Source organism: Salvelinus namaycush, chromosome 26 (assembly GCF_016432855.1).
Source record: "Salvelinus namaycush isolate Seneca chromosome 26, SaNama_1.0, whole genome shotgun sequence".
Classification (NCBI taxonomy): Eukaryota; Metazoa; Chordata; class Actinopteri; order Salmoniformes; family Salmonidae; genus Salvelinus; species Salvelinus namaycush.
In genome coordinates, this window is record NC_052332.1 from 38,286,798 (window position 1) to 38,313,890 (window position 27,093).

At 44.1% G+C, this 27,093-nt stretch overlaps 2 protein-coding genes and 1 non-coding gene across 3 annotated transcripts; 1 reads left to right on the forward strand and 2 right to left on the reverse strand.

Moving 5' to 3' along the window:
- Positions 1–2,629: 2,629 nt before the first annotated feature.
- trnae-uuc lies at positions 2,630–2,701 on the reverse strand. The gene has a single exon. It is a non-coding gene; the product is annotated as a tRNA-Glu (tRNA).
- A 161-nt stretch (positions 2,702–2,862) lies between these two features.
- On the forward strand, positions 2,863–10,369 carry LOC120021723 (arachidonate 5-lipoxygenase-activating protein). The gene is made up of 5 exons (XM_038965567.1): positions 2,863–3,092; positions 3,765–3,843; positions 9,604–9,674; positions 9,765–9,846; positions 9,950–10,369. Exons 1-5 carry the CDS (start codon positions 3,023–3,025, stop codon positions 10,110–10,112), a joined length of 465 nt encoding a protein of 154 aa, XP_038821495.1. The 5' UTR covers positions 2,863–3,022; the 3' UTR covers positions 10,113–10,369.
- Positions 10,370–12,012: 1,643 nt separating this feature from the next.
- LOC120021767 (mesenteric estrogen-dependent adipogenesis protein-like) lies at positions 12,013–15,988 on the reverse strand. The gene is made up of 5 exons (XM_038965615.1): positions 15,699–15,988; positions 15,432–15,568; positions 14,752–14,867; positions 14,398–14,568; positions 12,013–13,298 (listed from the first exon to the last, which is right to left on the reverse strand). Exons 1-5 carry the CDS (start codon positions 15,893–15,895, stop codon positions 13,278–13,280), a joined length of 642 nt encoding a protein of 213 aa, XP_038821543.1. The 5' UTR covers positions 15,896–15,988; the 3' UTR covers positions 12,013–13,277.
- Positions 15,989–27,093: the final 11,105 nt, after the last annotated feature.

Sequence of the window (27,093 nt, forward strand, 5' to 3'; positions counted from 1 at the left end):
GAATAGTCTGCAGCACCCGGCCTCACCCTACTAGAATAGTCTTCAGCACCCGGCCTCACCCTACTAGAATAGTCTGCAGCACCCTGCCTCACCCTACTAGGAACAGTCTTCAGCACCCGGCCTCACCCTACTAGAATAGTCTGCAGCACCCGGCCTCACCCTACTAGAATAGTCTACAGCACCCGGCCTCACCCTACTAGAATAGTCTACAGCACCCGGCCTCACCCTACTAGAATAGTCTTCAGCACCCGGCCTCACCCTACTAGAATAGTCTACAGCACCCGGCCTCACCCTACTAGAATAGTCTACAGCACCCGGCCTCACCCTACTAGAATAGTCTACAGCACCCGGCCTCACCCTACTAGAATAGTCTACAGCACCCGGCCTCACCCTACTAGAATAGTCTACAGCACCCGGCCTCACCCTACTAGAATAGTCTGCAGCACCCGGCCTCACCCTACTAGAATAGTCTACAGCACCCGGCCTCACCCTACTAGAATAGTCTGCAGCACCCGGCCTCACCCTACTAGAATAGTCTGCAGCACCAGGCCTCACCCTACTAGAATAGTCTGCAGCACCCGGCCTCACTCTACTAGAATAGTCTGCAGCACCCGGCCTCACCCTACTAGAATAGTCTGCAGCACCCGGCTTCACTCTACTAGAATAGTCTGCAGCACCCGGCCTCACTCTACTAGAATAGTCTATAGCACCCGGCCTCACCCTACTAGAATAGTCTACAGCACCCGGCCTCACCCTACTAGAATAGTCTGCAGCACCCGGCCTCACCCTACTAGAATAGTCTGCAGCACCCGGCTTCACTCTACTAGAATAGTCTGCAGCACCCGGCCTCACCCTACTAGAATAGTCTACATCACCCTGCCTCACCCTACTAGAATAGTCTGCAGCACCCGGCCTCACCCTACTAGAATCTGAAGTCAAATGTCTACTGTTTGCTGATGATCTGGTGCTTCTGTCACCAACCAAGGAGGGCCTACAGCAGCACATAGATCTTCTGGGCCCTGACAGTAAATCTCAGTAAGACAAAAATAATGTCTCCATCTAGACACCGTTGCCCTAGAGCACACAAAAAATTATACATACCAACCAAGAATTCACAAAATGGGATAAACCCCAAATTGAGACTGCATGCAGAATTCTGCAAAAATATCCTCCGTGTACAACGTATAACACCAAATAATGCATGCAGAGCAAAATTAGGCCGATACCCGCTAATGATCAAAATCCAGAAAAGAGATGTTAAATTCTACAACCACCTAAATGGAAGTGATTCCCAAACCTTCCATATCAAAGCCATCTCCTACATAGAGATTAACCTGGAGAAGAGTCCCCTAAGCAAGCTGGTCCTGAGGCTCTGAAAACAAACACAAACAGACCCCACAGAGCCCCAGGACAGCAACACAATTAGACCCAACCAAATCATGACAAAACATAAAGATAATTACTTGACACATTGAAAAGAATTTACAAAAAAACGGCAAACTAGAATGCTATTTTGCCCTAAACAGAGAGTACACAGTGGCAGAATACCTGACCACTGTGACTGACCCAATATTAAGGAAAGCTTTGACTATGTACAGACTTAGTGAGCATAGCCTTGCTATTGAGAAAGGCTGCCATAGACAGACCTGGCTCTCAAGAGAAGACAGGCTATGTGCTCACTGCCCACAAAATGAGGTGGAAACTGAGCTGCACTTCCTAACCTCCTGCCCAATGTATGACCATATTAGAGACATATTTCCTTCAGATTACACAGATCCACAAAGAATTAAAAAATAAACCCAGTTTTGATAAACTCCCATATCTACTGGGTGAAATACCACAGTGTGCCATCACAGCAGCAAGATTGGTGACTTGTAGCCACAAGAAAAGAGCAACCAGTGAAGACCAAACACCATTGTAAATCCAACCCATATTTATGTTTATATTTTTTTCCCCTTTTGTACTTTACCTATTTGCACATCGTTACAACACTGTAAATAGACATAATATGACATTTGAAATGTCTTTATTCTTTTGGAACTTCTGTGGGTGTAATGTTTACTGTAAATTTGTATTGTTTATTTCACTTTTGTTTATTATCTACTTCACTTGCTTTGGCAATGTTAATGTATGTTTCCCATACCAATAAAGCCCTTAAATTGAATTGATAGCTGGTTCTCGTCTACTTATTGTCCCCTCCCGCTCGCCCCATCCGCCCCGAACATAACAAATGATCCAGTCACATATCACGCCCTGGGGCACCTGCTCCGCGGCGAGGGAAATAAGTAGACCAGAAAGAATTGCGGAGTGTAATGTCTCGCGTTCTCTACCATCTCTGGTTCCATCTAGCTACAGTATGTAAATTATTATCAAATAAGGTATTTTATCAGTTGGAGGAATCAATGTTTTGTTTAATTTATTAACATAAATTATGCATGTGTAACAGTCAGTACTAGCTAGGCTGATGTATTGGATGTTCTCTTGACTATCTTATGGTTACTAACGAAGAATACTCCTCGCCAATTGGAACGTCGTGCATGCATAAAATCATAATTGTAAATATATCTAAGTAAATTGAATCGCCTATAAAATGATTTATTGGTGGGAAGACTAGTAAGAAAAATTTTCGTTCCCATACCGGGAGTCGAACCCGGGCCGCCTGGGTGAAAACCAGGAATCCTAACCGCTAGACCATATGGGACTGTTAATTTATATGTCATCAATGGGGTTTTGAATGTACTACGCAATGACAACAACAATGACGTAACCACGACGGAAGGGTGAGGGAGCTCCGTTGCCAATACGCACATCAGTAAGGAAATGTCTGAGAAATAGTTTGCATAAAACAAACGGAGGAAAAAAACTGACAGTCTAACAGGAAGTACAAGAGAGAGAGAGAATGTGTGCGTGTGTGAGAGAGACAGACACAGAGAGAGTTATAACTGTTGTCCCTCTTCTATCCTTATATTCAAAAAGCCTTTCCCCCCTCTGTTCTCCATCTATCCCTCCGTTCTGAGTAGTCATGTTGTCCATAGTGGTGGAACACATCTTTCTCTTGGTCATCGTCACTCTCATTAGCGTCCTGCAGAATGGTAAGATAATTAATACACTTTATATAAATTATTTTGGTTATTATTATAATAAAAAAAATTACGTTTGACTACATTTTTTATTTTATTTCAACTAGGATGTCCCATTCACATGAATAATATATGTATAGAAAGGAGGCCTGGGCAAAAAGACAACTGTGGTGAAGTTACTTGCATTGTCATTGTCAGCGAGAGAATAATTTAACTTTATGGGTCTTTTTTCCCAGACACACATTAAACCTAATCCTGATATAAAAATCACTTTCAATGGCGATTGTTTAGTCCAGGACTAGGCTTAATCTGTGTTTGGGAAACCGGCCCTATCTCAGGTAAGAGACTATAAACTTAGTATATTTTTTATTTGAACCAGGAAGTCCCATTGAGATAAATAATATCTTTATAAATGGAGACCTGTGGAGGATTTACTCACATTGTAAAGTAGCTTACTATGTGATTTATTACAGATATTAGTAGTGGTGTAGTGTTCTTTGTTTTTCATACTGTAAAATGTATTTATCATTTAACCTTTCGGTCGATGCTTTGAATTGAATACTATGCTTTACTTTTAAATGACTGTATATCACTTGATAATCACGTCTTTTTCTTCACTTCTCTGATCAACGATGAAATACATTTCTGAACGGTTGGTGTTTTATCTGTCGTGTTTATTTCCAGCTTTCTTTGCAACAAAGGTAGAGAGGGAGGGTAAAGAGCACAACAACAAAACTGCTTTTGAGAGAGTGTCCTGCGCCAAGTAAGTAACTTTCACAAACACACACACACACACATATCATTTTTCCCCAACACTCTACTCAGCAAACTGGATGTAGTCAATCACAGTGCCATCCGTTTTATCACCAAAGCCCCATATACTACCCACCACTGCGACCTGTATGCTCTAGTTGGCTGGCCCTCACTACATATCCGTCGCCAGACCCACTGGCTCCAGGTCATCTATAAGTCTATGCTAGGTAAAGCCCCGCCTTATCTCAGTTCATTGGTCACCATAGCAGCACCCACCCGTAGCACGCGCTCCAGCAGGTATATTTCACTGGTCATCCCCAAAGCCAACACTCCCTTTGGCCGCCTGTCCTTCCAGTTCTCTGCTGCCAATGACTGGAACGAATTGCAAAAATCACTGAAGCTGGAGACTTATATCTCCCTCTCTAACTTTAAGCACCAGCTGTCTGAGCAGCTTACCGATCACTGTACCTGCACACAGCCAATCTGTAAATAGCCCACCCAACTACCTCATCCCCATATTATTACTTACCCTCTTGCTCTTTTGCACCCCAGTATCTCTACTTGCACATCATCATCTGCACATCTATCACTTCTGTATTAATGCTACATTGTAATTATTTTCACCTCTATGGCCTATTTATTACCTCCCTACTCTTCTACATTTGCACACACACTGTACATAGATTTTTATTTTGTGTTATTGATTGAACGTTTGTTTATGTGTAACTCTGTGTTGTTGTTTTTGTCGCACTGCTTTGCTTTATCTTGGCCAGGTCGCAGTTGTAAATGAGAACTTGTTCTCAACTGGCCTTCCTGGTTAAATAAAGGTGAAATAAAAAAATAAATAAAAAACCCACACACAATGTACAATTATATTCTTTCCCTGTGTATTCAGAATATGAACTAAGCCCATAACCCAAACAAGGAAGCACCATTTTAACTGTTGATCCAGCTGGTTATCGTTTCCCCTGTTCTTTAATGCTTATTTCATTCCCATACATGCTACTATCCCCGTGTATCAAGCCATAACCTAATAATAGCCATGCCGTAACCCACACAAGACTGTGTGTGTTTCTTTACACATTGGTTGTGTTGCCTGTGGGAGAAGGGTTTTGCATATCCCACGTCTCCTCTCTCTCTTTCATCTGGTCACCTTTTGCATGTGATTTCCATCTCTCCTAACATTACTAACCATCACATGGAGTTTCCTCAAACTAGACTCTGCTTACTGTGTGGATCTGCCCTGGGGCTGTAGGGGAGGTTAGACTCTGCTTACTGTGTGGATCTGCCCTGGGGGCTGTAGGGGAGGTTAGACTCTGCTTACTGTGTGGATCTGCCCTGGGGCTGTAGGGGAGGTTAGACTCTGCTTACTGTGTGGATCTGCCCTGGGGGCTGTAGGGGAGGTTAGACTCTGCTTACTGTGTGGATCTGCCCTGGGGGCTGTAGGGGAGGTTAGACTCTGCTTACTGTGTGGATCTGCCCTGGGGCTGTAGGGGAGGTTAGACTCTGCTTACTGTGTGGATCTGCCCTGGGGCTGTAGGGGAGGTTAGACTCTGCTTACTGTGTGGATCTGCCCTGGGGGCTGTAGGGGAGGTTAGACTCTGCTTACTGTGTGGATCTGCCCTGGGGCTGTAGGGGAGGTTAGACTCTGCTTACTGTGTGGATCTGCCCTGGGGCTGTAGGGGAGGTTAGACTCTGCTTACTGTGTGGATCTGCCCTGGGGGCTGTAGGGGAGGTTAGACTCTGCTTACTGTGTGGATCTGCCCTGGGGCTGTAGGGGAGGTTAGACTCTGCTTACTGTGTGGATCTGCCCTGGGGGCTGTAGGGGAGGTTAGACTCTGCTTACTGTGTGGATCTGCCCTGGGGGCTGTAGGGGAGGTTAGACTCTGCTTACTGTGTGGATCTGCCCTGGGGCTGTAGGGGAGGTTAGACTCTGCTTACTGTGTGGATCTGCCCTGGGGCTGTAGGGGAGGTTAGACTCTGCTTACTGTGTGGATCTGCCCTGGGGGCTGTAGGGGAGGTTAGACTCTGCTTACTGTGTGGATCTGCCCTGGGGCTGTAGGGGAGGTTAGACTCTGCTTACTGTGTGGATCTGCCCTGGGGCTGTAGGGGAGGTTAGACTCTGCTTACTGTGTGGATCTGCCCTGGGGGCTGTAGGGGAGGTTAGACTCTGCTTACTGTGTGGATCTGCCCTGGGGCTGTAGGGGAGGTTAGACTCTGCTTACTGTGTGGATCTGCCCTGGGGCTGTAGGGGAGGTTAGACTCTGCTTACTGTGTGGATCTGCCCTGGGGGCTGTAGGGGAGGTTAGACTCTGCTTACTGTGTGGATCTGCCCTGGGGCTGTAGGGGAGGTTAGACTCTGCTTACTGTGTGGATCTGCCCTGGGGCTGTAGGGGAGGTTAGACTCTGCTTACTGTGTGGATCTGCCCTGGGGGCTGTAGGGGAGGTTAGACTCTGCTTACTGTGTGGATCTGCCCTGGGGCTGTAGGGGAGGTTAGACTCTGCTTACTGTGTGGATCTGCCCTGGGGCTGTAGGGGAGGTTAGACTCTGCTTACTGTGTGGATCTGCCCTGGGGGCTGTAGGGGAGGTTAGACTCTGCTTACTGTGTGGATCTGCCCTGGGGCTGTAGGGGAGGTTAGACTCTGCTTACTGTGTGGATCTGCCCTGGGGGCTGTAGGGGAGGTTAGACTCTGCTTACTGTGTGGATCTGCCCTGGGGGCTGTAGGGGAGGTTAGACTCTGCTTACTGTGTGGATCTGCCCTGGGGCTGTAGGGGAGGTTAGACTCTGCTTACTGTGTGGATCTGCCCTGGGGCTGTAGGGGAGGTTAGACTCTGCTTACTGTGTGGATCTGCCCTGGGGGCTGTAGGGGAGGTTAGACTCTGCTTACTGTGTGGATCTGCCCTGGGGCTGTAGGGGAGGTTAGACTCTGCTTACTGTGTGGATCTGCCCTGGGGGCTGTAGGGGAGGTTAGACTCTGCTTACTGTGTGGATCTGCCCTGGGGGCTGTAGGGGAGGTTAGACTCTGCTTACTGTGTGGATCTGCCCTGGGGCTGTAGGGGAGGTTAGACTCTGCTTACTGTGTGGATCTGCCCTGGGGCTGTAGGGGAGGTTAGACTCTGCTTACTGTGTGGATCTGCCCTGGGGGCTGTAGGGGAGGTTAGACTCTGCTTACTGTGTGGATCTGCCCTGGGGCTGTAGGGGAGGTTAGACTCTGCTTACTGTGTGGATCTGCCCTGGGGCTGTAGGGGAGGTTAGACTCTGCTTACTGTGTGGATCTGCCCTGGGGGCTGTAGGGGAGGTTAGACTCTGCTTACTGTGTGGATCTGCCCTGGGGCTGTAGGGGAGGTTAGACTCTGCTTACTGTGTGGATCTGCCCTGGGGGCTGTAGGGGAGGTTAGACTCTGCTTACTGTGTGGATCTGCCCTGGGGGCTGTAGGGGAGGTTAGACTCTGCTTACTGTGTGGATCTGCCCTGGGGCTGTAGGGGAGGTTAGACTCTGCTTACTGTGTGGATCTGCCCTGGGGCTGTAGGGGAGGTTAGACTCTGCTTACTGTGTGGATCTGCCCTGGGGGCTGTAGGGGAGGTTAGACTCTGCTTACTGTGTGGATCTGCCCTGGGGCTGTAGGGGAGGTTAGACTCTGCTTACTGTGTGGATCTGCCCTGGGGCTGTAGGGGAGGTTAGACTCTGCTTACTGTGTGGATCTGCCCTGGGGGCTGTAGGGGAGGTTAGACTCTGCTTACTGTGTGGATCTGCCCTGGGGCTGTAGGGGAGGTTAGACTCTGCTTACTGTGTGGATCTGCCCTGGGGGCTGTAGGGGAGGTTAGACTCTGCTTACTGTGTGGATCTGCCCTGGGGCTGTAGGGGAGGTTAGACTCTGCTTACTGTGTGGATCTGCCCTGGGGGCTGTAGGGGAGGCTGGACTAACGGTTTCCTGTACAGATGTTAAACCTAGTCCTGGACTAAAAAGCATACTCAATGGGAACAGCCCCATTGTAAGTGTTTTGTATTCCAGGACTTGGCTTAATCTCAGACCAGGAAATCATCCCACAGGGTGCATCTCCATAGTATGAAGTGGCTTCCTCTCCTTGTCTCCTTTCCTTCAAATATTCTGGTCAAGAAAAGGAATAACGTAGATAAAGACACATGAAGGAACAGAGGATCAGGACTGTTTCATTGGAGGCCATCGTTGTTGCGCTGATGTACTTCCTGTATTAAAAAAAGGAAGCAGTGGACCCACATCCTTTCTCTGCTCCTCACCTTGTTGCATTGTCCAGAAATAACCTGCCTGTAAGCATTTCATTGGACGATGTCTATCATGCACATCCTGTACATATGACTAATACAACTTCTCTGTAGAGAGGACTAAGTTAAGGTGGTTAGGTTGACATCACGTGTGAAGAAACACACACACACACGCACACTCGCGCACACGCACACACACACACACACACACACACACACACACACACACACACACACACACACACACACACAAAGTAAAACATTTTGCAATAAAAACCAAAGTTCAGGAAGTTGCTGTGTGGCTGCGCTGTCACACAGGAACTATATGTTTGTATTTTCAGGAAGAGGCAGTGTTTTTATTGCAACACCCCTCCCTCCAACCCTCCCTCCCTCCAACCACTCCTCCTTCCTATTGAGAGAGCAAGGCTGAGGATGTTGTCAACCCATTTCATCATTGTTACTTTACTGACTGCAAACTACAGAGTCTTTTACTGACCACAGAATATTTGCAATAGCTCTCGTGACTCAGGGCTCTATTCATTCTGAATCGTTACAGATTCCGCTATAGAACTTCAATAGCCATTTCCGATTGAGCCGACATACGCAGCTGTTACCGTGAACGCAGTCTCCGCTAAAGCGAGAACATTGCCTTTACGTGTCAATCACGCTGTAATGCTGAGTTTCCACGGTATGGATCAGAACCCTAACACTTCATACGAGTCTCAGTGTGTGTTAGTATTCACTGTAATTTCAGCATCAAACTGTCTAAGCCTCCCAAAGGCTCCATTTCAATCAGATCTGCATTAGCCAACATCCACATAGCGGTGGAACTTCGTTAGAGCTGTCGAAGCCACACGTGGCTCCCGTGTGTGACTCAGTTGGGTAGATTGTGGTATATGCAACGCCGGGGATGTGGGTTTGATTCCCACAGGGGACCAGTAAGAAAAAATATGAACATGTATGCACTCACTACTGTAAGTTGCTCTGGATAAGAGCCTCTGCTAAAGGACTAAAATGTAAATTATACCTAAAGCGGGCATTGGCTATGTTGAGTCACATTAATAGAAATCCCATGCAGCCTCGTAAACTGTAATCTACACCTCCATTAAGATGCTAGGAATCATTATTTAATTGAATGATTTTTCAGTTGGAGCGTAATTATTTCTGTATAGCCTACACTTTCTCGCTCTGAATTTCTAACACGAGTGGGGCAGGTGTGGATTATTTTTTATTTAACCTTTATTTAACTAGGCAACTCAGTTAAGAACAAATTCGTATTTACAATGACGGCCTACCCCGGCCAAACCCAGTCACCGCTCTGCCAATTGTGCGCCGCCCTATGGTTCTCCCAATCATGGCCGGATGTGATACAGCCTGGATTTGAACCTGGGACTGTAGTGACACCTCCAACATCGCCAAAACATCTGTTATGCGTGTGTCTTCTAGCGCCGGTTAACCCTTGATCTGATGGAATCTAGGCCTAACTGTGGTTTTCACCGTGTGTTTCTCTTGTCTGTCTCCATAGTCGTAACTGTATGGATTCATACCCTACCTTCCTAGCAGTGATGTGGTGTGCTGGGCTGTGCCTTAACCAAGGTAAATCATCACAGATACTGTACGTCACGTAATGTTCCCCAGTCTCTCTTTTCATCTAGCTAACACTATCTGTGATCTTGGTGTGTTCAGCTCCTGCTGCCTTCGCAGGGATCATCTACCTGGTGGCCAGGCAGAAGTACTTTGTCGGGTACATGGGTCAGACATCTCAAAGGTGAGAGTGTGTGTACCTGTGTGTGTAATGTATGTATTTGTAACTGATTGACTGCTGTTTTGTATGTGTGTGTGACTTAATCAACTGTGTTTCTGTCTGACAGCACTCCAGGGTACCTGTTTGGGAAACGCGTCCTGGCCTTCCTCATTCTAATGTGCATTGTGGGTATCTTCAACTTCCTGCTGTTGCGTTACTTCAGCAGCGACTATAAAGACACCTTGGAAATGATCACCAACGCAGCCTCCGCTCTACTCCTCATTCCCTGAACTACGGCAGTGACAATAAAGTCTATGTTTTGTGTCTGTGTTAAGGTACTACGGAAAGTGAACATAAAGTCTATGTTTTGTGTCTGTGTGTGCATGTGTGTATTTGCACAGTGCAAGGGTAGCAAGTGGGGTGATGTGATGGGTGATTCAATGGTGTGCAATTATCCGCTTCTGTGCTCAATCATTTCATGTTTTATTTTCTTTAAAAAAAAAATGTTTTATTTGAGTATGGGAAATAAAAACACAAAAGCTACATAGTATTGAATTCCATTGAAAATGTATAAAATATGTTGATATGCCACAGCAGCCACAGCTGTCCCTCTAAATTACATTTGAACAGTTTCTAAAGTCAGTCCAAGGTGACCCTTCATCTAAAGAGCATACAACATCTCAACATCTACATTCAAATGTTCTACAAATCATGTCGCCATGTTCTAGAAATCATGTCGCCATGTTCTAGAAATCATGTCTCCAATGTTCCAGAAATCATGTCTCCATGTTCTAGAAATCATGTCTCCATGTTCTAGAAATCATGTCTCCAATGTTCCAGAAATCATGTCTCCATGTTCTAGTAATCATGTCTCCATGTTCTAGAAATCATGTCTCCATGTTCTAGAAATCATGTCTCCATGTTCTAGAAATCATGTCTCCATGTTCTAGAAATCATGTCTCCATGTTCTAGAAATCATGTCTCCATGTTCTACAAGTCATGTCTCCATGTTCTACAAGTCATGTTGCCATGTTCTACAAATCATGTTGCCATACACAATACACACTTTTAAAATGTTTTCTTACAACGTACATAGCCTTCAGAAAGTATTCATACCTCTCAACTTGTTCCACATTTTGTGTTACAGCCTAAATTCCAAATGGATTAATTCGATTTTTTTCTCTCTCACCCAGCTACACACAATACCCCATAATGATGAAGTGAAAACCTGTTTTAACAAATGTTTGCAAATTTATTGAAAATTAAATACAGAAATACTCCTGATTCAATACTTTGTAGAAGCACCTTTGGCAACAATTACAGCTGTGAGTCTTTCTGGGTAAGCCTCTAAGAGCTTTACACACTTGGATTGTGCAACATTTGCCCATTATTCTTTTCAAAATTCTACAAGCGTGGACAAAAAATGGTTGTTTGTCATTGCTAGGCAGACATTTTCAGGTCTTGCCCTAGATTTTCCAGCAGATCTAAGTCAAAACTGTAACTCGGCCACCCAGGAACATTCACTGTCTTCTTGGTAAGCAACTCCAGTGTAGATTTGACCTTGTGTTTTAGGTTGTCCTGCTGAAAGGTGAATTAATCCGTCTTGTGGAAAGCAGACTGAACCAGATTTTCCTCTAGGATTTTGCCTGTGCTTAGCTCCATGCCATTTCTTTTTTATCCTGAAAAACTCCCAAGTCCATAACGATTACAAGCATATCCATAACATGATGCAGCCATGAAAATATGGAGTGGTACTCAGTACTATGTTACATTGGATTTGCCCCAAACATAACATTTTGTATTCAGGACAAAAAGTGAATTGCTTTGCCACATTTTTTGCAGTATTACTATTAGTGCCTTTTTGCAAACAGGATGCATGTTTTGGAATATTTTTTATTCTGTACAGGCTTCCTTGTTTTCACTCGGTCAATTAGGTTAGTGTTGTGGAGTAACTACAATGTTATTGATCCATCCTCAGTTTTATTCTATCACAACCATTCATCTCTAACTAATTTAAAGTCACCATTCCTGAGCGGTTTCCTTCCTCTCGGGCAACTGAGTTTGGAAGGACGCCTGTATCTTTGTGGTGACTGGGTGTATTGACACACCATCCAAAGTGTAATTAATAACATCACCATGCTCAAAGGGAATATTCAATGTCTGCTTTTTTTATTTGTATGCATCTACCACAGGAGGCTGCAGAGGGGAGGACGGCTCATAATAATGGTTGGAATGGAGTAAATGTAATGGTATCAACCACATGGAAACCACATGTTTGATGTGTTCAATACCCTTCCAACCATCACCAAGAGTCCGTCCTCCCCTTTAAGGTACCACCAGCCGCCAATCGGTGCCCTTCTTTGCGAGGCATTGGAAAACCTCTCTGGTCTTTGTGGTTGAATCTGTGTTTGAAATTCACTGCTCGACTTGAGGGACCTTACAGATAATTGTATGTGTTGGGTACAGAGATGAGGTAGTCATTCAAAAAAATCATGATAAACACTACTATTGCTCACAGAGTGAGTCCATGTTAACTTATTATGTGAATTGTTTACTTCTGAACTTATTTAGGCTTGCCAAAAGAGGTTGAATAGTTAAGACTTTTTTTTTTTATTAATTTGATTTTTTTATTATCTAAAAACATCCTTCCACTTTGTCATTATGGGGTATTGTGTGTTGGTCAGTAACAAAAACAAAAACTCAATTGAATCCATTTTAAATTCAGGCTGTAACACAACAAAATGTGGAATAAGTCAAGGGGAGTGACTTTCTGAAGGCATTGTATATATGAACTTCTTTTGCGCTATTCTTTCAATAGTTTCATGCCAACTGGCTTACTCCATCTTTCCATTATCATAACAGTGCAGCAGAGGGTTAAATTCTCAAACCAAAGCAGCTGCATTGAACTGACCATCCATGTCTTACACTAAACGAGATGATCCAGTCTACTGATAAACAGCTCCCCCCAGTGGTGGAATCCTGCATAGCAGGTAGCAGGTATCCCAGCTTCTCACTTCAACTGACAGGTGTCGTTGTCCACTGAAACATGGGCCTCGGGAAGAGGCGAAGAGAGAGGATTTACTCCGCCCTAAATATGTCCGTGTGAGATAAGACCTTTTTTCTGTATGGAGGTCTATGAGAGAGTGTCGAATTACATGGGGCTAATTTGATTTCAATAGAAGTTTTGTAATTTTTAGACTGTTTCAAATGTACTGATATAAGTGGAAGCAGGTGGCATTCCGGCAGCTTTGCAAAAAATGACTTGTTCACACGCATATCTGCCCTCTCATTGGCTAGTATCGTCCCACCTGACCTCAATTGTCTTAAAGCATTTAGGACATGCATTTCCATTGTTAGAGCGGTCACTCGACTACCTTGTCAATATAATAGATAATCTTTGGCCTATGTCCAGTCTTCTTGCCCATCAAATAGTTATTATTGATTCTTGCTTCTTCTCATCTTCCATGGTAGGAGATCTACAGGGAAGAAATCACAAAGTAAATAAACATGTGCTGGTTTACTTCCTCCCAGAGTGGACACCCTAGCTATGGCCCAATCATCTCCTTCCTCCCAGAGTGGACACCCTAGCTATGGCCCAATCATCTCCTTCCTCCCAGAGTGGACACCCTAGCTATGGCCCAATCATCTCCTTCCTCCCAGAGTGGACACCCTACCTATGGCCCAATCATCTCCTTCCTCCCAGAGTGGACACCCTAGCTATGGCCCAATCATCTCCTTCCTCCCAGAGTGGACACCCTAGCTATGGCCCAATCATCTCCTTTCTCCCAGAGTGGGCACCCTAGCTATGGCCCAATCATCTCCTTTCTCCCAGAGTGGGCACCCTAGCTATGGCCCAATCATCTCCTTTCTCCCAGAGTGGGCACCCTAGCTATGGCCCAATCATCTCCTTTCTCCCAGAGTGGACACCCTACCTATGGCCCAATCATCTCCTTCCTCCAGAGTGGGCACCCTACCTATGGCCCAATCATCTCCTTTCTCCCAGAGTGGGCACCCTAGCTATGGCCCAATCATCTCCTTTCTCCCAGAGTGGACACCCTAGCTATGGCCCAATCATCTCCTTTCTCCCAGAGTGGACACCCTACCTATGGCCCAATCATCTCCTTCCTCCCAGAGTGGGCACCCTACCTATGGCCCAATCATCTCCTTTCTCCCAGAGTGGACACCCTAGCTATGGCCCAATCATCTCCTTTCTCCCAGAGTGGGCACCCTAGCTATGGCCCAATCATCTCCTTTCTCCCAGAGTGGATCTATTCCCTTCACTGATTTGAAAGAAAATTACTGGTATAAGAAATATCGCGGAGCAATGGGCTGGTGGGAGTCTCCACCATATTTCAATGCTTTTAGATTTGTGGGAAGTTGTGAACGAGTGCACACTTCAGGAGGACAGAGATATTATTGTGACGCACCCTTTGATGGCCACAAGTAAGATTCAGAGAAACACAGATTATTCAGCAGTAAACTGTCCGTAAGTAGAGAATATACATCAATAAGCTAAGAGGAAAGTTCCAGATACATTAATAAATAAATAGGCCTTATTCATTCATTGTATTTGACCTTGAAATGGCGTTTGCTGAAGCCGAGCCAGTGTGGGAAGTCGAAGAGGGCATCAGAGTAATATTTCAGGGTGAAGCAGGTATCCTTCCACACGGGGGTGACCTTCTCTCTGTTGCCTAGGAGACAGAAACTCTCCCCTGCCCAGCCACGCAACGCATCACACAGGTCAATCTGAAAACAAAAAAAGCAGAGGGAAAAATGTATTTCAACTTTACATAAAAAAATAATAAATATGAATATGCTATTTTCAATGACAACATCTTGAGAGGTGGCTGCGTAAAGAAAATAAGCTTGTTATCTAAGAATCACTCTTATTAAATGTTATTTTTAATAACAGAAAAATGACAAACTCACGTCGACCCTGTAGCTCTCCCCAGCCACAGAGGAGATAGTCCTGTCCAGGCCTCTCTCAATCTCCCACTTGATCAGAGGGTTACTGCCATCAATGGACACCACATACTGCTGGAGCACTGAGGAGGGAGGGAGAAAAGGAGAGAGAGAGAGAGAGAGAGAGTGTCAGAAAGAGTCAGTCAGTCCTGTGAAGGCCACTGTGTTAGTTAGTAATACTCCATGAGTCTCTGTAGTTAGGCTGTGAGTCATACTTAAAAGGTCACTCTGCACCGCCTGCAACCGGTCAAAAACCAGTTACGTTCCAAATAGCACCATATTCCCTATATAGTACAATCTATTGACCAGAGCCCTGGCCAACAGTAGTGTACTATATAGGGAATAAGGTACAATTTGGGAAGCAGGGAGTGATTCATTATAACCTCCATATGGAAGGGCCAGCCCAGGTTAAAAATACATAAATACATGTTGTTTCACTGCATGGTTAACAACTATGTGCTGCTGATATCCACCAAAACAGACATACCGTATCAGGCTGACATTTACTCCTGTACATATGCAATCTGTTATTTGATGCAGTAAAGAGTAACGTTATGAAAAGTCATTTATGAAAACCATGGACTACAGCGCGCCTCGTCTGCTGCAGCCTACAGGTCCATTACAGATAGAACAGTGAAAAGTTTTACCTTTTATTTTTTGGGGAGCTTTCCTATCTGTCGATGAAGGTTTACTTTCACATGCAGACACCAGTATATATATCTTTTTTGAGGTTAGGCTCTTCCTGAAGCGAGTGTAATCTCCCAAATTGCGCACTGTGATTTTCCTGAAAGAAAATAAATTGTTGGATAAATGTTCGAATGGTAAGTTAGTTAAGAAGTTGATGCTCAGCTGAATTAATTATATTTTCGAGACTGACTAATGTATCAAACTTTTTAAATTAACATATTCCTTACTTTCCCTGCGAGTGCTGGAAGACTACTTTTCCTCCTCTGGATAACTCGAAGTCATCGATGAACACGCAGCAGTTTTCAGGATCGCTTTTCACGAATCGGTAGCCAGCTTCTACCGTGAAACCGGGCGGAGGGTTCCGCAAGAATTCCTCAACTTCTATAACTTCCATCGTACAGCGGGAGACGTCTGTGATCGTCATGTCTTTGGAGATATGTGGAGTTTTCTGTCTCGAGCAATGTCTGTTTTTCTGCTTGCGATTCCAGATCACGTGATGAGGAAATGAAGGTCTTGTAACCCCAGATGAACCAGTGATGGGCATTCCGGATCTTTTCAGTGGACCGGCTCGTTCGGCTCAGCTCACCAAAAAGAGCCGGCTCCTTTGGCTCCCAAACAGCTCTTTAAAAAAAATATATGTTTTGTATGTTTTCAAGTCAAACAGTTTGCGATAGTTTTGACTATGATTGGTGTTAAAATAATTCAAATTAAATGATTAAATGAAATCATACTCTACCTTAACCACAATGTATTTTAAAATGCATTGGTTTGTTATGAAAAATAATGCTATTAAACATTTTTATTTAAAGTATAACTTTTTAATGTATATAAACAAAGTGCATATAAATGTAACAATTCAAAACGAATACAATCTGAACAGAATAATATAATATTGCACCATATCAAAGAAAAATAAATAACAATGTGCAAAACTGCAGCATCCCACTTAAAACATTAAACTGGTCCCTCTTTTCTCTCTCTTTATTGCCATGTTATAACCAGCAGCACACAGAAATGCTGACCATATTTTGCTTTTATGAGAGATTTGCATTCAGAAATGCAAGCTGCCTCACTTTCGAGGGGCTGATGCGGTTTCTTCTCTCAGTAATTATTTGTCCCGTTTTCGAGAAGACTCTCTCAGAGGGAAAAGGGGTGTGGCAACTATGCAGAGTCTCCCTGTCAGGACTTTAGTAAGCCGTGGGTAGACAGAGGCCTTGTTCTTCCACCAGCTCAGAGGATCTGCAGATCTTTGGAGGAGGGGCTGCTCCAAATAGGATCGGACCTCCATTATGGCATCTGCTGAGGGATTCCTTCGTGCTGCATCCCCAGTTGCTCTCTCGTCAAACAGCAACCAAACAGCAGACGTTTGTGGCACTACTGCTGGTGCTTCTGCTCCATCTGATCCCTCTTCTTCCTGTTGCCCTGGTGCCTGAGCCAGCTGACTGCTGGGGCCGTCCCTCCCTCTTCTTCCTGTTGCCCTGGTGCCTGAGCCAGCTGACTGCTGGGGCTGTCCCTCCCTCTTCTTCCTGTTGCCCTGGTGCCTGAGCCAGCTGACTGCTGGGGCTGTCCCTCCCTCTTCTTCCTGTTGCCCTGGTGCCTGAGCCAGCTGACTGCTGGGGCCGTCCCTCCCTCTTCTTCCTGTTGCCCTGGTGCCTGAGCCAGCTGACTGCTGGGGCTGTCCCTCCCTCTTCTTCCTGTTGCCCTGGTGCCTGAGCCAGCTGACTGCTGGGGCTGTCCCTCCCTGCTGTTGAGGTTATTCTTTGAAGAGCCTCATCAATCGCTCTGGCATCACTGAAGGCTAACTTCTTAAACCTGGGGTCAAGTGCAGCGGTTTCTGATAGCACGTGATTATATTCCATCCTGTAGAACTTTCTGTCCATTGATGAACATAGGGTGTCCATCAACTCTGTCACATGTCCTGTGGTTACATTTGCTTCTCTCTGGCGGCTGGCTGTGATTCGCTACAGACCCTTACACAGGAGTATCATTTTTGAGGCTGGCACATAGCTGAAAAGAGAGAACAGTAACTTATTAGTTCAGGTTCATGTTTTGTCTACTGATACTACATTCTGATCTACTGCTCATATACATATATAAAACTGGATTAAATAATGATGTAGTAATAACTGCTTACTGTACCTCTCTCCACTGATCTCCACAGTGACCTGCTCAAAGGGTTCCAGGACTCTGCACACCTCCTCCACCACCTCCCATTCCTCTTGGGTCAGAGCATCAACAGTTGCATTGACAATGGCAGGGTAGAGATGATGGCATCCCCATCTAGTGTTGTGTAGACTTTAGTTTTTCAGCACCTACTGTGCTCGTGTGAAAGTATTCCACAGCTGCTTTCACTTTGTCCACAGTGGGCTTCAGAGCATCTCTTACAATCAGGTTGATTGTGTGGGCAAGACATGGATGATGGGTCCATTTTAACATGTTCATGGCTTTGGTTATGTTAGCTGTATTGTCGCTAACACAACAGACCACTTTTCCATCTACTTGCCATTCTCTGGCCACTCTCAACAGTTCCTCTGCCAAGTTCTCTGAGGTGTGTCTGTCGCTGAACTCAAAGCAGTCCAGAAGACAGCTAGACATCGAAAAATCTTCAATGAAGTGACATGTAACCGACATGTAAGAAGCGGTTACCCTTGATGTCCTGCAGTCAGTGGTAAGGCAAACTGCAGTAGCTTTTTGGACTCTTTCCTGCACTGAGGCCTGTGTGCTCTCGTACGGTTGTGGAATAACTGATTTTGAAAGGGTTTTCCTGCTTGGAATTGTGTACATTCGATTTAGACTATTGCTATAATTTCTAAAACCTCTGTCCTCCACGATCGAAAATGGCTGGAAATCGGTGGCCTTGTTTTGCTACAGACATAGACTCTGGCATAAACTTGTCCATAGAGAACTGCGTTGCTGTGGGTCGCAGAGTAGGCCTACTTGACTGAGTGGATACATCTCCACGTGTGGAGGTGCTGGCTCCACCACTATCACTAGCAGGCCCGCTAGTTTCTTGAAGCTCTGCTACAGCTAGCTTCACAGTTGGGTGCACAGTTCCCATATGCCGGTGTAGGTTGTGCATAGAACCAACTTTATATGAGATTTTGTTTTGCCAAATTCTACACTGTGCTCTAACATTGTCTACATTATTAAAATGCATCCAAATGTTACTGTGCTTCCGACTCATTTTTCCAGCCGTTGTTTTCACATCGGCTGGAGAGAGAGGAAGCGTGAACGACCCGTCACTAAGATGAACTGTCTTTGGAATAGAATGTCTCAGTCAGAAAGTATTTTCTTCACAATATCACATATGAATGACATGGATTGACGCATTCAATAGTGGTGACTTGAAGATCATTTGGATGGAACATTTTTGCTGTATCCATTTAAAAAATAAAAAATCCTTGATCTAAAAGCGACCAGATGTAGTCTATTTTATTTAAACGTTTTCTAGCAAGCAAAACCTAGGCCTACTTTTCCCATTTTGATTTATTCAACTTGTTACAATCTTCTATGTGTTGCTTTACTTTTTACACTAGGGCCACACTAGGTTTTAGATTCTAATGCTGGACTCACTGTAGTGTCCTGAAATATGACACAGAAAATATGTATTCACTTTATAACTGCTAGCCTAGTAGGCGTTTTTCCACTCTGTTTGGAATCTTCCAATGAGTAAAAGTCAGACTTGCCCTCAATGGTGAGTGATGTTTGTGAGAAAGAATAGACTATTGACACTCACTCTGACCGCTTGTTCATTTGTAGGCAACTGGGTGAGGCTCTGAAAAAGTGTGTGTGTGTGTGTGTGCTGACTTGACTGGGTGTCTGCTTACCTATGTAGCCTATAATGTGTGTGATCTGAAGGGGCAAACACATTTCTTTCCCCTCTGAAAGTCCCAGAGGGATGAGGTTAAGGGTCAGTCCTCAAAGTGTGTTCCAAATGGCAGCCTATTCCCTATCAGTGGAGGCTCCTCGGAGGAAGAAGGGGAGGACCATCCTCCTCAGTGAATTTCATAAAAATAAAAATAGTGAAATGTTAAACAAAGTTATCCTTTTTAGATAAAACTATACTGAATATAATCACGTCACCAAATAATTTATTAAAACACTCTGTTTTGCAACAACGGTCTACAGTAGACTCGACAGCACTCTGTAGGGTAGCACTATGGTGTAGCCGGAGGACAGCTAGCTTCCGTCCTGCTCTGGGTACATTGACTTCAATACAAAACCCAGGAGGCTCATGGATCTCACCCCTTTCCATAGACTTACACAGTAATTATGACACCTTTTGGAGGACGTCCTCCAACCTATCAGAACTCTTGCAGTATGACCTGACATGTTGTTCACCCAATCAAAGGATCAGAGAATGAATCTAGTACTGAAAGCATAAGTTACAGCTAGCTAGCACTGCATTGCATAAAATGTGGTGGGTAGTTGACTCAAAGTGAGAGAAAGACAATAGTTGAACAGTTTTGAACAAATTAATTCCTTCAAAAATGAAGGAGAAGCAAGAGAGAGAGAGCAATATATATATATATTTTTAACCTTCACTTTCACTTACTTAGCTCGCTAGCTTGTTTAGCCTACTCAAACAGAGGGATGCTATGTTAGCTAGCTGGCTATGGTTATCCAACACAGGAACTCTTCCAAGTCAAGGTAAGCTTTGGGTTTTATTAATTTATTGCCAAAGGGGCCCGCTGGTGTAACTGCTAAACTGCTTGCTGACTACACTGTACTGCATGATTGTAGCGGGTTTACTAACCAGTTAGTTCTAGTAGCGATGTTGACTATGATGTTAGCTAGCTAATAATGGCGATAATGATCTAGGCTGTGTGTAGAGGTTAGCGGTTATGATATGAAGGTTTAGGTTGTAAAGATTTTTTCGCCTGGTCACAGACAGCTGTGAGGACACAACAGTTCACCTGACACAGGACTGAATCCAAACATTACACTGTTGATTTTATGTGCATTTTACATTTACTGTACTTTTTCCCGCATTTGTTGATAACGAAATCCTCTGGATACATTCATTCAGCAACATGATAATAATATTCCTTGAAAATGTGGGGTAGGTGCAACAAAAGACAAAAAAAATGACAAGGGTTTGAGTGAGAGGACTAACTGGTGTCTCCAAGTGGACACACACCTCTCTAAAGTGTTCACAGTTCCTAAGTCATTTCAATGCACTTTTATGACTATTATTAAACTATAAGGTGCTTTTTTTGAGCTCTCCTATTTTTTCTGTTGAGGAACTAGAGCAAAAACACTTATAGTTGTTTTGTTTGGAACAGCCCTGTATCCCCGCTTTTACACAATTACTGTTTACACTACTAAAAGGTCCATTCTAAATCCCTGGGTCAGATGGGTCATTATCTGACTGCTTGTTCTATTGCCAACATGACTAGCTAAATGTTTACAAGACGATTCAATGAAGCAGATTGTCATTTTTGGTGCTCATAAAATGAAGTCATGAGTGCTCTCAGATGCTTGGTCCGCAGCACATTTGTCATAGCAATACAAACAAACAGGCTCATTCTGTTCAGGACAGCCCAGGGTATAACACCATGTCATCTGGTAACTGTACATCAAACATAGTAATGATGAACTTTGACACTGTATATGACATGAGTTTTATGATATGGAAATGTCAAGTCCACATTTGGACTCACGGTGTTTGGCTTGCTTGTATAACATCAAAGCGGTATGTATTATTTTTCAAAAATACATTGTGTCCTCTTAATTTTACAGAATTCCCCTCACTCAGACAACAAAACATTTGCAAATGTTGCCCGATTAGCGGGTACTCAAGTTCAGAGCGGCTGTCAGTCGAAACCCATACAGATCCGTCAAACAGAGAACCTGAGCTCCGACGTCATGTTTAGCATGTTACTGTACAGCCACTGCGTTCCAATTTAGGCTCTTATCAGTGCCCAAATCTGCCATTTTCAACCAGCATACAAGGTACGAGTGTAAAGGGCTACTGAGAGTTGAACCAAGCCAACCAGTTTATTTACCACAGGCTGAGCTGCTAAAGCACTCATTATCTTTACTAAGTCCTTTGTCTGAAAGGATCTGGGTGTGTGTGTAAAAGTCTGTGTGTGCGTACGTGTAGTGTTTGTGTGTCGGTGAGTGTGATGTGTGCATCTGTGTCTCTTTTTTTCCTGTGAGAGAGCAGTGTGTATTGTGTTGTCGTGTCTTTGCTATCATTAAATTGAAGACTTATAGTTTTTATCAACGATTCCTGGAATTAGGGATTACGCGATCACTTGAGTAATAACGTAACTAATTAACTATGAATTTGGGAGCACCAGGGAAAGTTGTCAGATTACAAAGTTATAATTTCCCAATATAACCTTTCAGATATTTTCATATCTGATCAATAGTCTTCTAATTAATGATTTATTTACTTTACCTCACGTTAGTCTCATTCCAAACGTTGTAAATTGTTGATTATCTGCACGAACCCAGTCTTCACTATGAGTCATCCATACATCAATTGTCTTAAATCATGTATTTATTACTAACTAATTAATTCACAAAAACGCATAAACAAACAAACAAACTTAAAATTGGTTACATGAAATGGGAGAAATATGCCCTAGTGGCTGAACCGGCATGGCGGCTTGTTAGACAAAAGGGAAAATTGCGTTCGACTAAGAATTCACTACAGAGTCCATAATTATAACAATTGACATGCTAATCCTTACACATGAACGCTCACTCATTCGGGAACAATTGCAATCAATATATATATATTTACGCTCGGTGTGTGTCGTCTTGATCGTTGGAGAGAAGTTAGTTTCTGTTGGAGTGAAGTTAGTTTCTGTTGGAGTTCCTTCTGTCTCGGTTATTGTGGATAGTTCAGAGTAACATTCGTTATAGAATGGATGTTTCGGCGGTTGTCTTTCTTCGCGTTCAATGATACCGAATTCCTAGCTGCAGACTAGTAGTCAATATCAAAGACTTGTTCTTATTCGGCTAAGAGTTTAACCACGTGGTATGGTTAAAGATTCAGCAATTCTACTTAACCTTCGTTCTCCCCATGGAGAGAAAACATGGTCCAATGGTAATTTCTCAGAGTTGACTTTTATTCAGATAGCAGGAAGGGGCTGTCCTTGGATGTCTGACCCAACTGGCTCAGGGGCGGGTCCTCGGGTTTAGTTCAAATCAAAAAGGGATTTGTATTTTTCTTCATTAAACAGTCCAAAATCATATTACACAATTATACAAACAGTATCATACTCACTCATTCATTTTATACAACAAACAGATGTAAACCTCATATCTGAGGTTATTATATAAACAGCGGTATGGTAATGTAGTCCCACAGTCTCTCATGAGTTTCCCACATGGGGACAAACGGGCATGTTAATAGCTGGACTCTCCACCGATCTTTTATACTTTTGCAGGAATATGAAATATGTTCGTACCTCAAGTTCTGTGAGGGGGAAGAGAATTCCTTTGTCCTGAAAGTTTACCCTCTCTCTTAATACTGTTTGGCCATGAGGAGATTCTCAGGAATTTACAACGTCTCTCTGTGATCACTGCATGGGTTGTGGTAGGAAAGGGAGAGGCAGGGAGAGGGGGATGGGGTTTTGTAATACCCAAGCAGGCAACGTCATGACAGTGTTGACAGAATCTGATTGGGGTCACTTGTCCAGCCCTGAATATTTATATGGTACAATAGAGTGCTCAAGTGGGTTGAACTGATTTCGACCCCTTCTTTCTCTCTCCACCCCTCCCAATTCTCTATTAGCTTCTCTCTCTCCCTCTTATTCTCTATATTGAACCCCCCCCCCCCCCCCCCCAGAGGATAAGTCAGAAAAACTGTAATATTGTAAAGCAATATTTTTCTGCCAAGTCCTTTTTTACTCGTCCTCAAACTGTTGTAGTACACTCAAATCGCCAGAAGAGGTCACCATTGACCTGTCTCTGGCTCCTCAACTGTTCTTTTGCAGTGGCGGCCTGCCTGTTTGACTGCAAAGAATGAGACAAGACAGACAGAAAGACACATAAGAGGGAGAGACAAGACAGATAGGGGTTGACTATAGTCTACACTAGACAGAGAATAGGGAGGGTCAGGGGTTGACTATAGTCTACACTAGACACAGAACAGTGAATAGTGAACAGTGAACAGACAACAGAACAGTGAACAGAACAGTGAACAGGGAACAGAACAGTGAACAGAACAGTGAACATGGAACAGAACAGTGAACAGTGAACGGAACAGAACAGTTAACAGAACAGTGAACAGGACAGAGAACATGGAACAGAACAGTGAACAGTGAACAGAACAGTGAACATGGAACAGAACAGTGAACAGTGAACAGAACAGTTAACAGAACAGTGAACAGGACAGAGAACATGGAACAGAACAGTGAACAGAACAGTGAACATGGAACAGAACAGTGAACAGTGAACGGAACAGAACAGTTAACAGAACAGTGAACAGGACAGAGAACATGGAACAGAACAGTGAACAGGGAACAGTGAACAGAACACTGAGCAGGGAACAAAACAGTGAACAGAACAGTGAACATGGAACATAACAGTGAACATGGAACAGAACAGTGAACAGAACAGGGAACAGAACAGGGAACAGAACAGTGAACAGAACAGGGTACAGAACAGTGAACATGGAACAGAACAGTGAACAGAACAGGGAACAGAACACTGAGCAGGGAACAGAACAGTGAACAGAACAGTGAACAGAACAGGGAACAGAACAGTGAACATGGAACAGAACAGGGAACAGAACAGTGAACAGAACAGTGAACAGAACAGGGAACAGTGAACATGGAACAGAACAGTGAACAGAACAGTGAACAGAACAGTGAACAGAACAGGGAACAGAACAGTGAACATGGAACAGAACAGTGAACAGAACAGGGAACATGGAACAGAACAGTGAACAGAACAGGGAACAGAACACTGAGCAGGGAACAGAACAGTGAACAGGGAACAGAACAGTGAACAGAATAGTGAACAGGGTACGGAACAGTGAACAGGGTACGGAACAGTGAACAGGGAACATAACAGTGAACAGGGTACAGAACAGTGAACAGGGAACATAACAGTGAACAGGGTACAGAACAGTGAACAGGGAATAGAACAGTGAACAGGGTACAGAACAGTGAACAGGGTACAGGACAGTGAACAGGGTACAGAACAGTGAACAGGGAATAGAACAGTGAACAGGGTACAGAACAGTGAACAGGGTACAGAACAGTGAACAGGGTACAGAACAGGAAACAGAACAGTGAACAGGGTACAGAACAGGGAACAGAACAGTGAACAGGGAATAGAACAGTGAACAGGGTACAGAACAGTGAACAGGGAACATAACAGTGAACAGGGTACAGAACAGTGAACAGGGAATAGAACAGTGAACAGGGTACAGAACAGTGAACTGGGAACAGAACAGTGAACAGGGTACAGAACAGTGAACAGGGAATAGAACAGTGAACAGGGTAGAGAACAGTGAACAGGGTACAGAACAGTGAACAGGGAACAGAACAGTGAACAGGGAACGGAACAGTGAACAGGGTACAGAACAGGAAACAGAACAGTGAACAGGGAACAGAACAGTGAACAGGGTACAGAACAGTGAACAGGGTACAGAACAGTGAACAGGGTACAGAACAGTGAACAGGGTACAGAACAGGAAACAGAACAGTGAACAGGGTACAGAACAGTGAACAGGGTACAGAACAGGAAACAGAACAGTGAACAGGGTACAGAACAGGGAACAGAACAGTGAACAGGGTACAGAACAGTGAACAGGGTACAGAACAGGGAACAGAACAGTGAACAGGGAACAGAACAGTGAACAGGGTACAGAACAGTGAACAGGGTACAGAACAGGAAACAGAACAGTGAACAGGGTACAGAACAGGAAACAGGGTACAGAACAGGGAACAGAACAGTGAACAGGGAACAGAACAGGGAACAGAACAGGGAACAGAACAGTGAACAGGGTACAGAACAGTGAACAGGGTACAGAACAGTGAACAGGGTACAGAACAGGAAACAGAACAGTGAACAGGGTACAGAACAGGAAACAGAACAGTGAACAGGGTACAGAACAGGAAACAGGGTACAGAACAGTGAACAGGGTACAGAACAGTGAACAGGGTACAGAACAGGAAACAGAACAGTGAACAGGGTACAGAACAGTGAACAGGGTACAGAACAGGGAACAGAACAGTGAACAGGGTACAGAACAGTGAACAGGGTACAGAACAGGAAACAGAACAGTGAACAGGGTACAGAACAGGGAACAGAACAGTGAACAGGGAACAGAACAGTAAACAGGGTACAGAACAGTGAACAGGGAATAGAACGGTGAACAGGGTAGAGAACAGTGAACAGGGTACAGAACAGTGAACAGGGAACGGAACAGTGAACAGGGTACAGAACAGGAAACAGAACAGTGAACAGGGAACAGAACAGTGAACAGGGTACAGAACAGGAAACAGAACAGTGAACAGAGTACAGAACAGGAAACAGAACAGTGAACAGGGAACAGAACAGTGAACAGGGTACAGACTGTGAATGAGTGAATGGTAGAAGAAGAAAAAAATAAGCACAGATTGATGGGAAAGAGAGAGGTTGAGGGTGACAGGTTTAACGAAAGAATGATAGCAGGAGAGAAATACAAAAGAATGAAGAGAGAGGGAGAGAGAGAGGTGTGGGTAAAGAGAGAGAGTGAGAGAGAGAGGTGTGGGTAAAGAGAGAAAGAGAGTTTTTTTTGTTGTTTTTTTACATTTGCAAACATTTCTAAAAACCTGTTTTTGCTTTGTCATTATGGGTATTGTGATGTCATTATGGGGTATTGTGATGTCATTATGGGTATTGATTGTAGATTGATGAGGGGAAAACACTATTTAATCCATTTTAGTATAAGGCTGTAACGTAACAAAATGTGGAAAAAGTGAAGGTCTCTGAATACTTTCCGAATGCACTTTATGTGTGGGTAAAGAGAGAGAGAGATGAATTTATCACCGACCTCAACCCAGAGTCTCTCAGAACCTTCACAGTCAGCCCACTAACACCTCTCTCAGACCACAGAAAAATCACAGTGTATTTGAGAAGAGTGGAACCCAACCATGAAGCATCACGGCCCAATAAATTACATGGTACTAAACAGGCCTATAGATGGAGTGCAAACAGTACAGACATCTACCCACAAGCAATTAGTTGCCAAAAAATAAATCTCTCCTGGACAACTTTTTAGCCTTAACATTCTCCTACAGCAATGAAGGTGTACATTTGGCCGTTTATAACATAAACTTTATATTTGAACAAAAAAGGAACAGCACATTAGAAATCAGCTGGATGGAATTGAGGAATCTAGTCACCTTATTCTGGAACGTCACAGTGATCGGGGCGAGTTAGTTACAATTGTGTTTCTATTTCCGGCAACATTCGTGCGACGCTAGTGCGTGCTAGTGGCGGGAGGCGAAAGCGGTACTTTTAGTTGAGAGATTGATAGTTTTACACTGACAGGATCGCACAAAATCCTAAAATCGATCAACATGGCAAGCATTATATGTTCAGTACGAGGCTGTCACAATAATTGAATGAAGAGGAGGCAGTTTTACAACTACAATGTTGTGACAACCAACC

Bases quoted from the DNA above. Each gene is read 5' to 3' on its own strand.
- LOC120021723 (XM_038965567.1), top strand. From the start codon at position 3,023: ATGTTGTCCATAGTGGTGGAACACATCTTTCTCTTGGTCATCGTCACT. The intron at 3,844-9,603 runs GTAAGTAACTTT...CTGTCTCCATAG, and splicing joins GAGAGAGTGTCCTGCGCCAA to TCGTAACTGTATGGATTCAT. The intron at 9,675-9,764 runs GTAAATCATCAC...TGGTGTGTTCAG, and splicing joins TGGGCTGTGCCTTAACCAAG to CTCCTGCTGCCTTCGCAGGG.
- LOC120021767 (XM_038965615.1), bottom strand. From the start codon at position 15,895: ATGACGATCACAGACGTCTCCCGCTGTACGATGGAAGTTATAGAAGTT. The intron at 14,868-15,431 runs GTAAAACTTTTC...CTCCCTCCTCAG, and splicing joins AGCTCCCCAAAAAATAAAAG to TGCTCCAGCAGTATGTGGTG. The intron at 14,569-14,751 runs GTGAGTTTGTCA...TTTTGTTTTCAG, and splicing joins GGGAGAGCTACAGGGTCGAC to ATTGACCTGTGTGATGCGTT.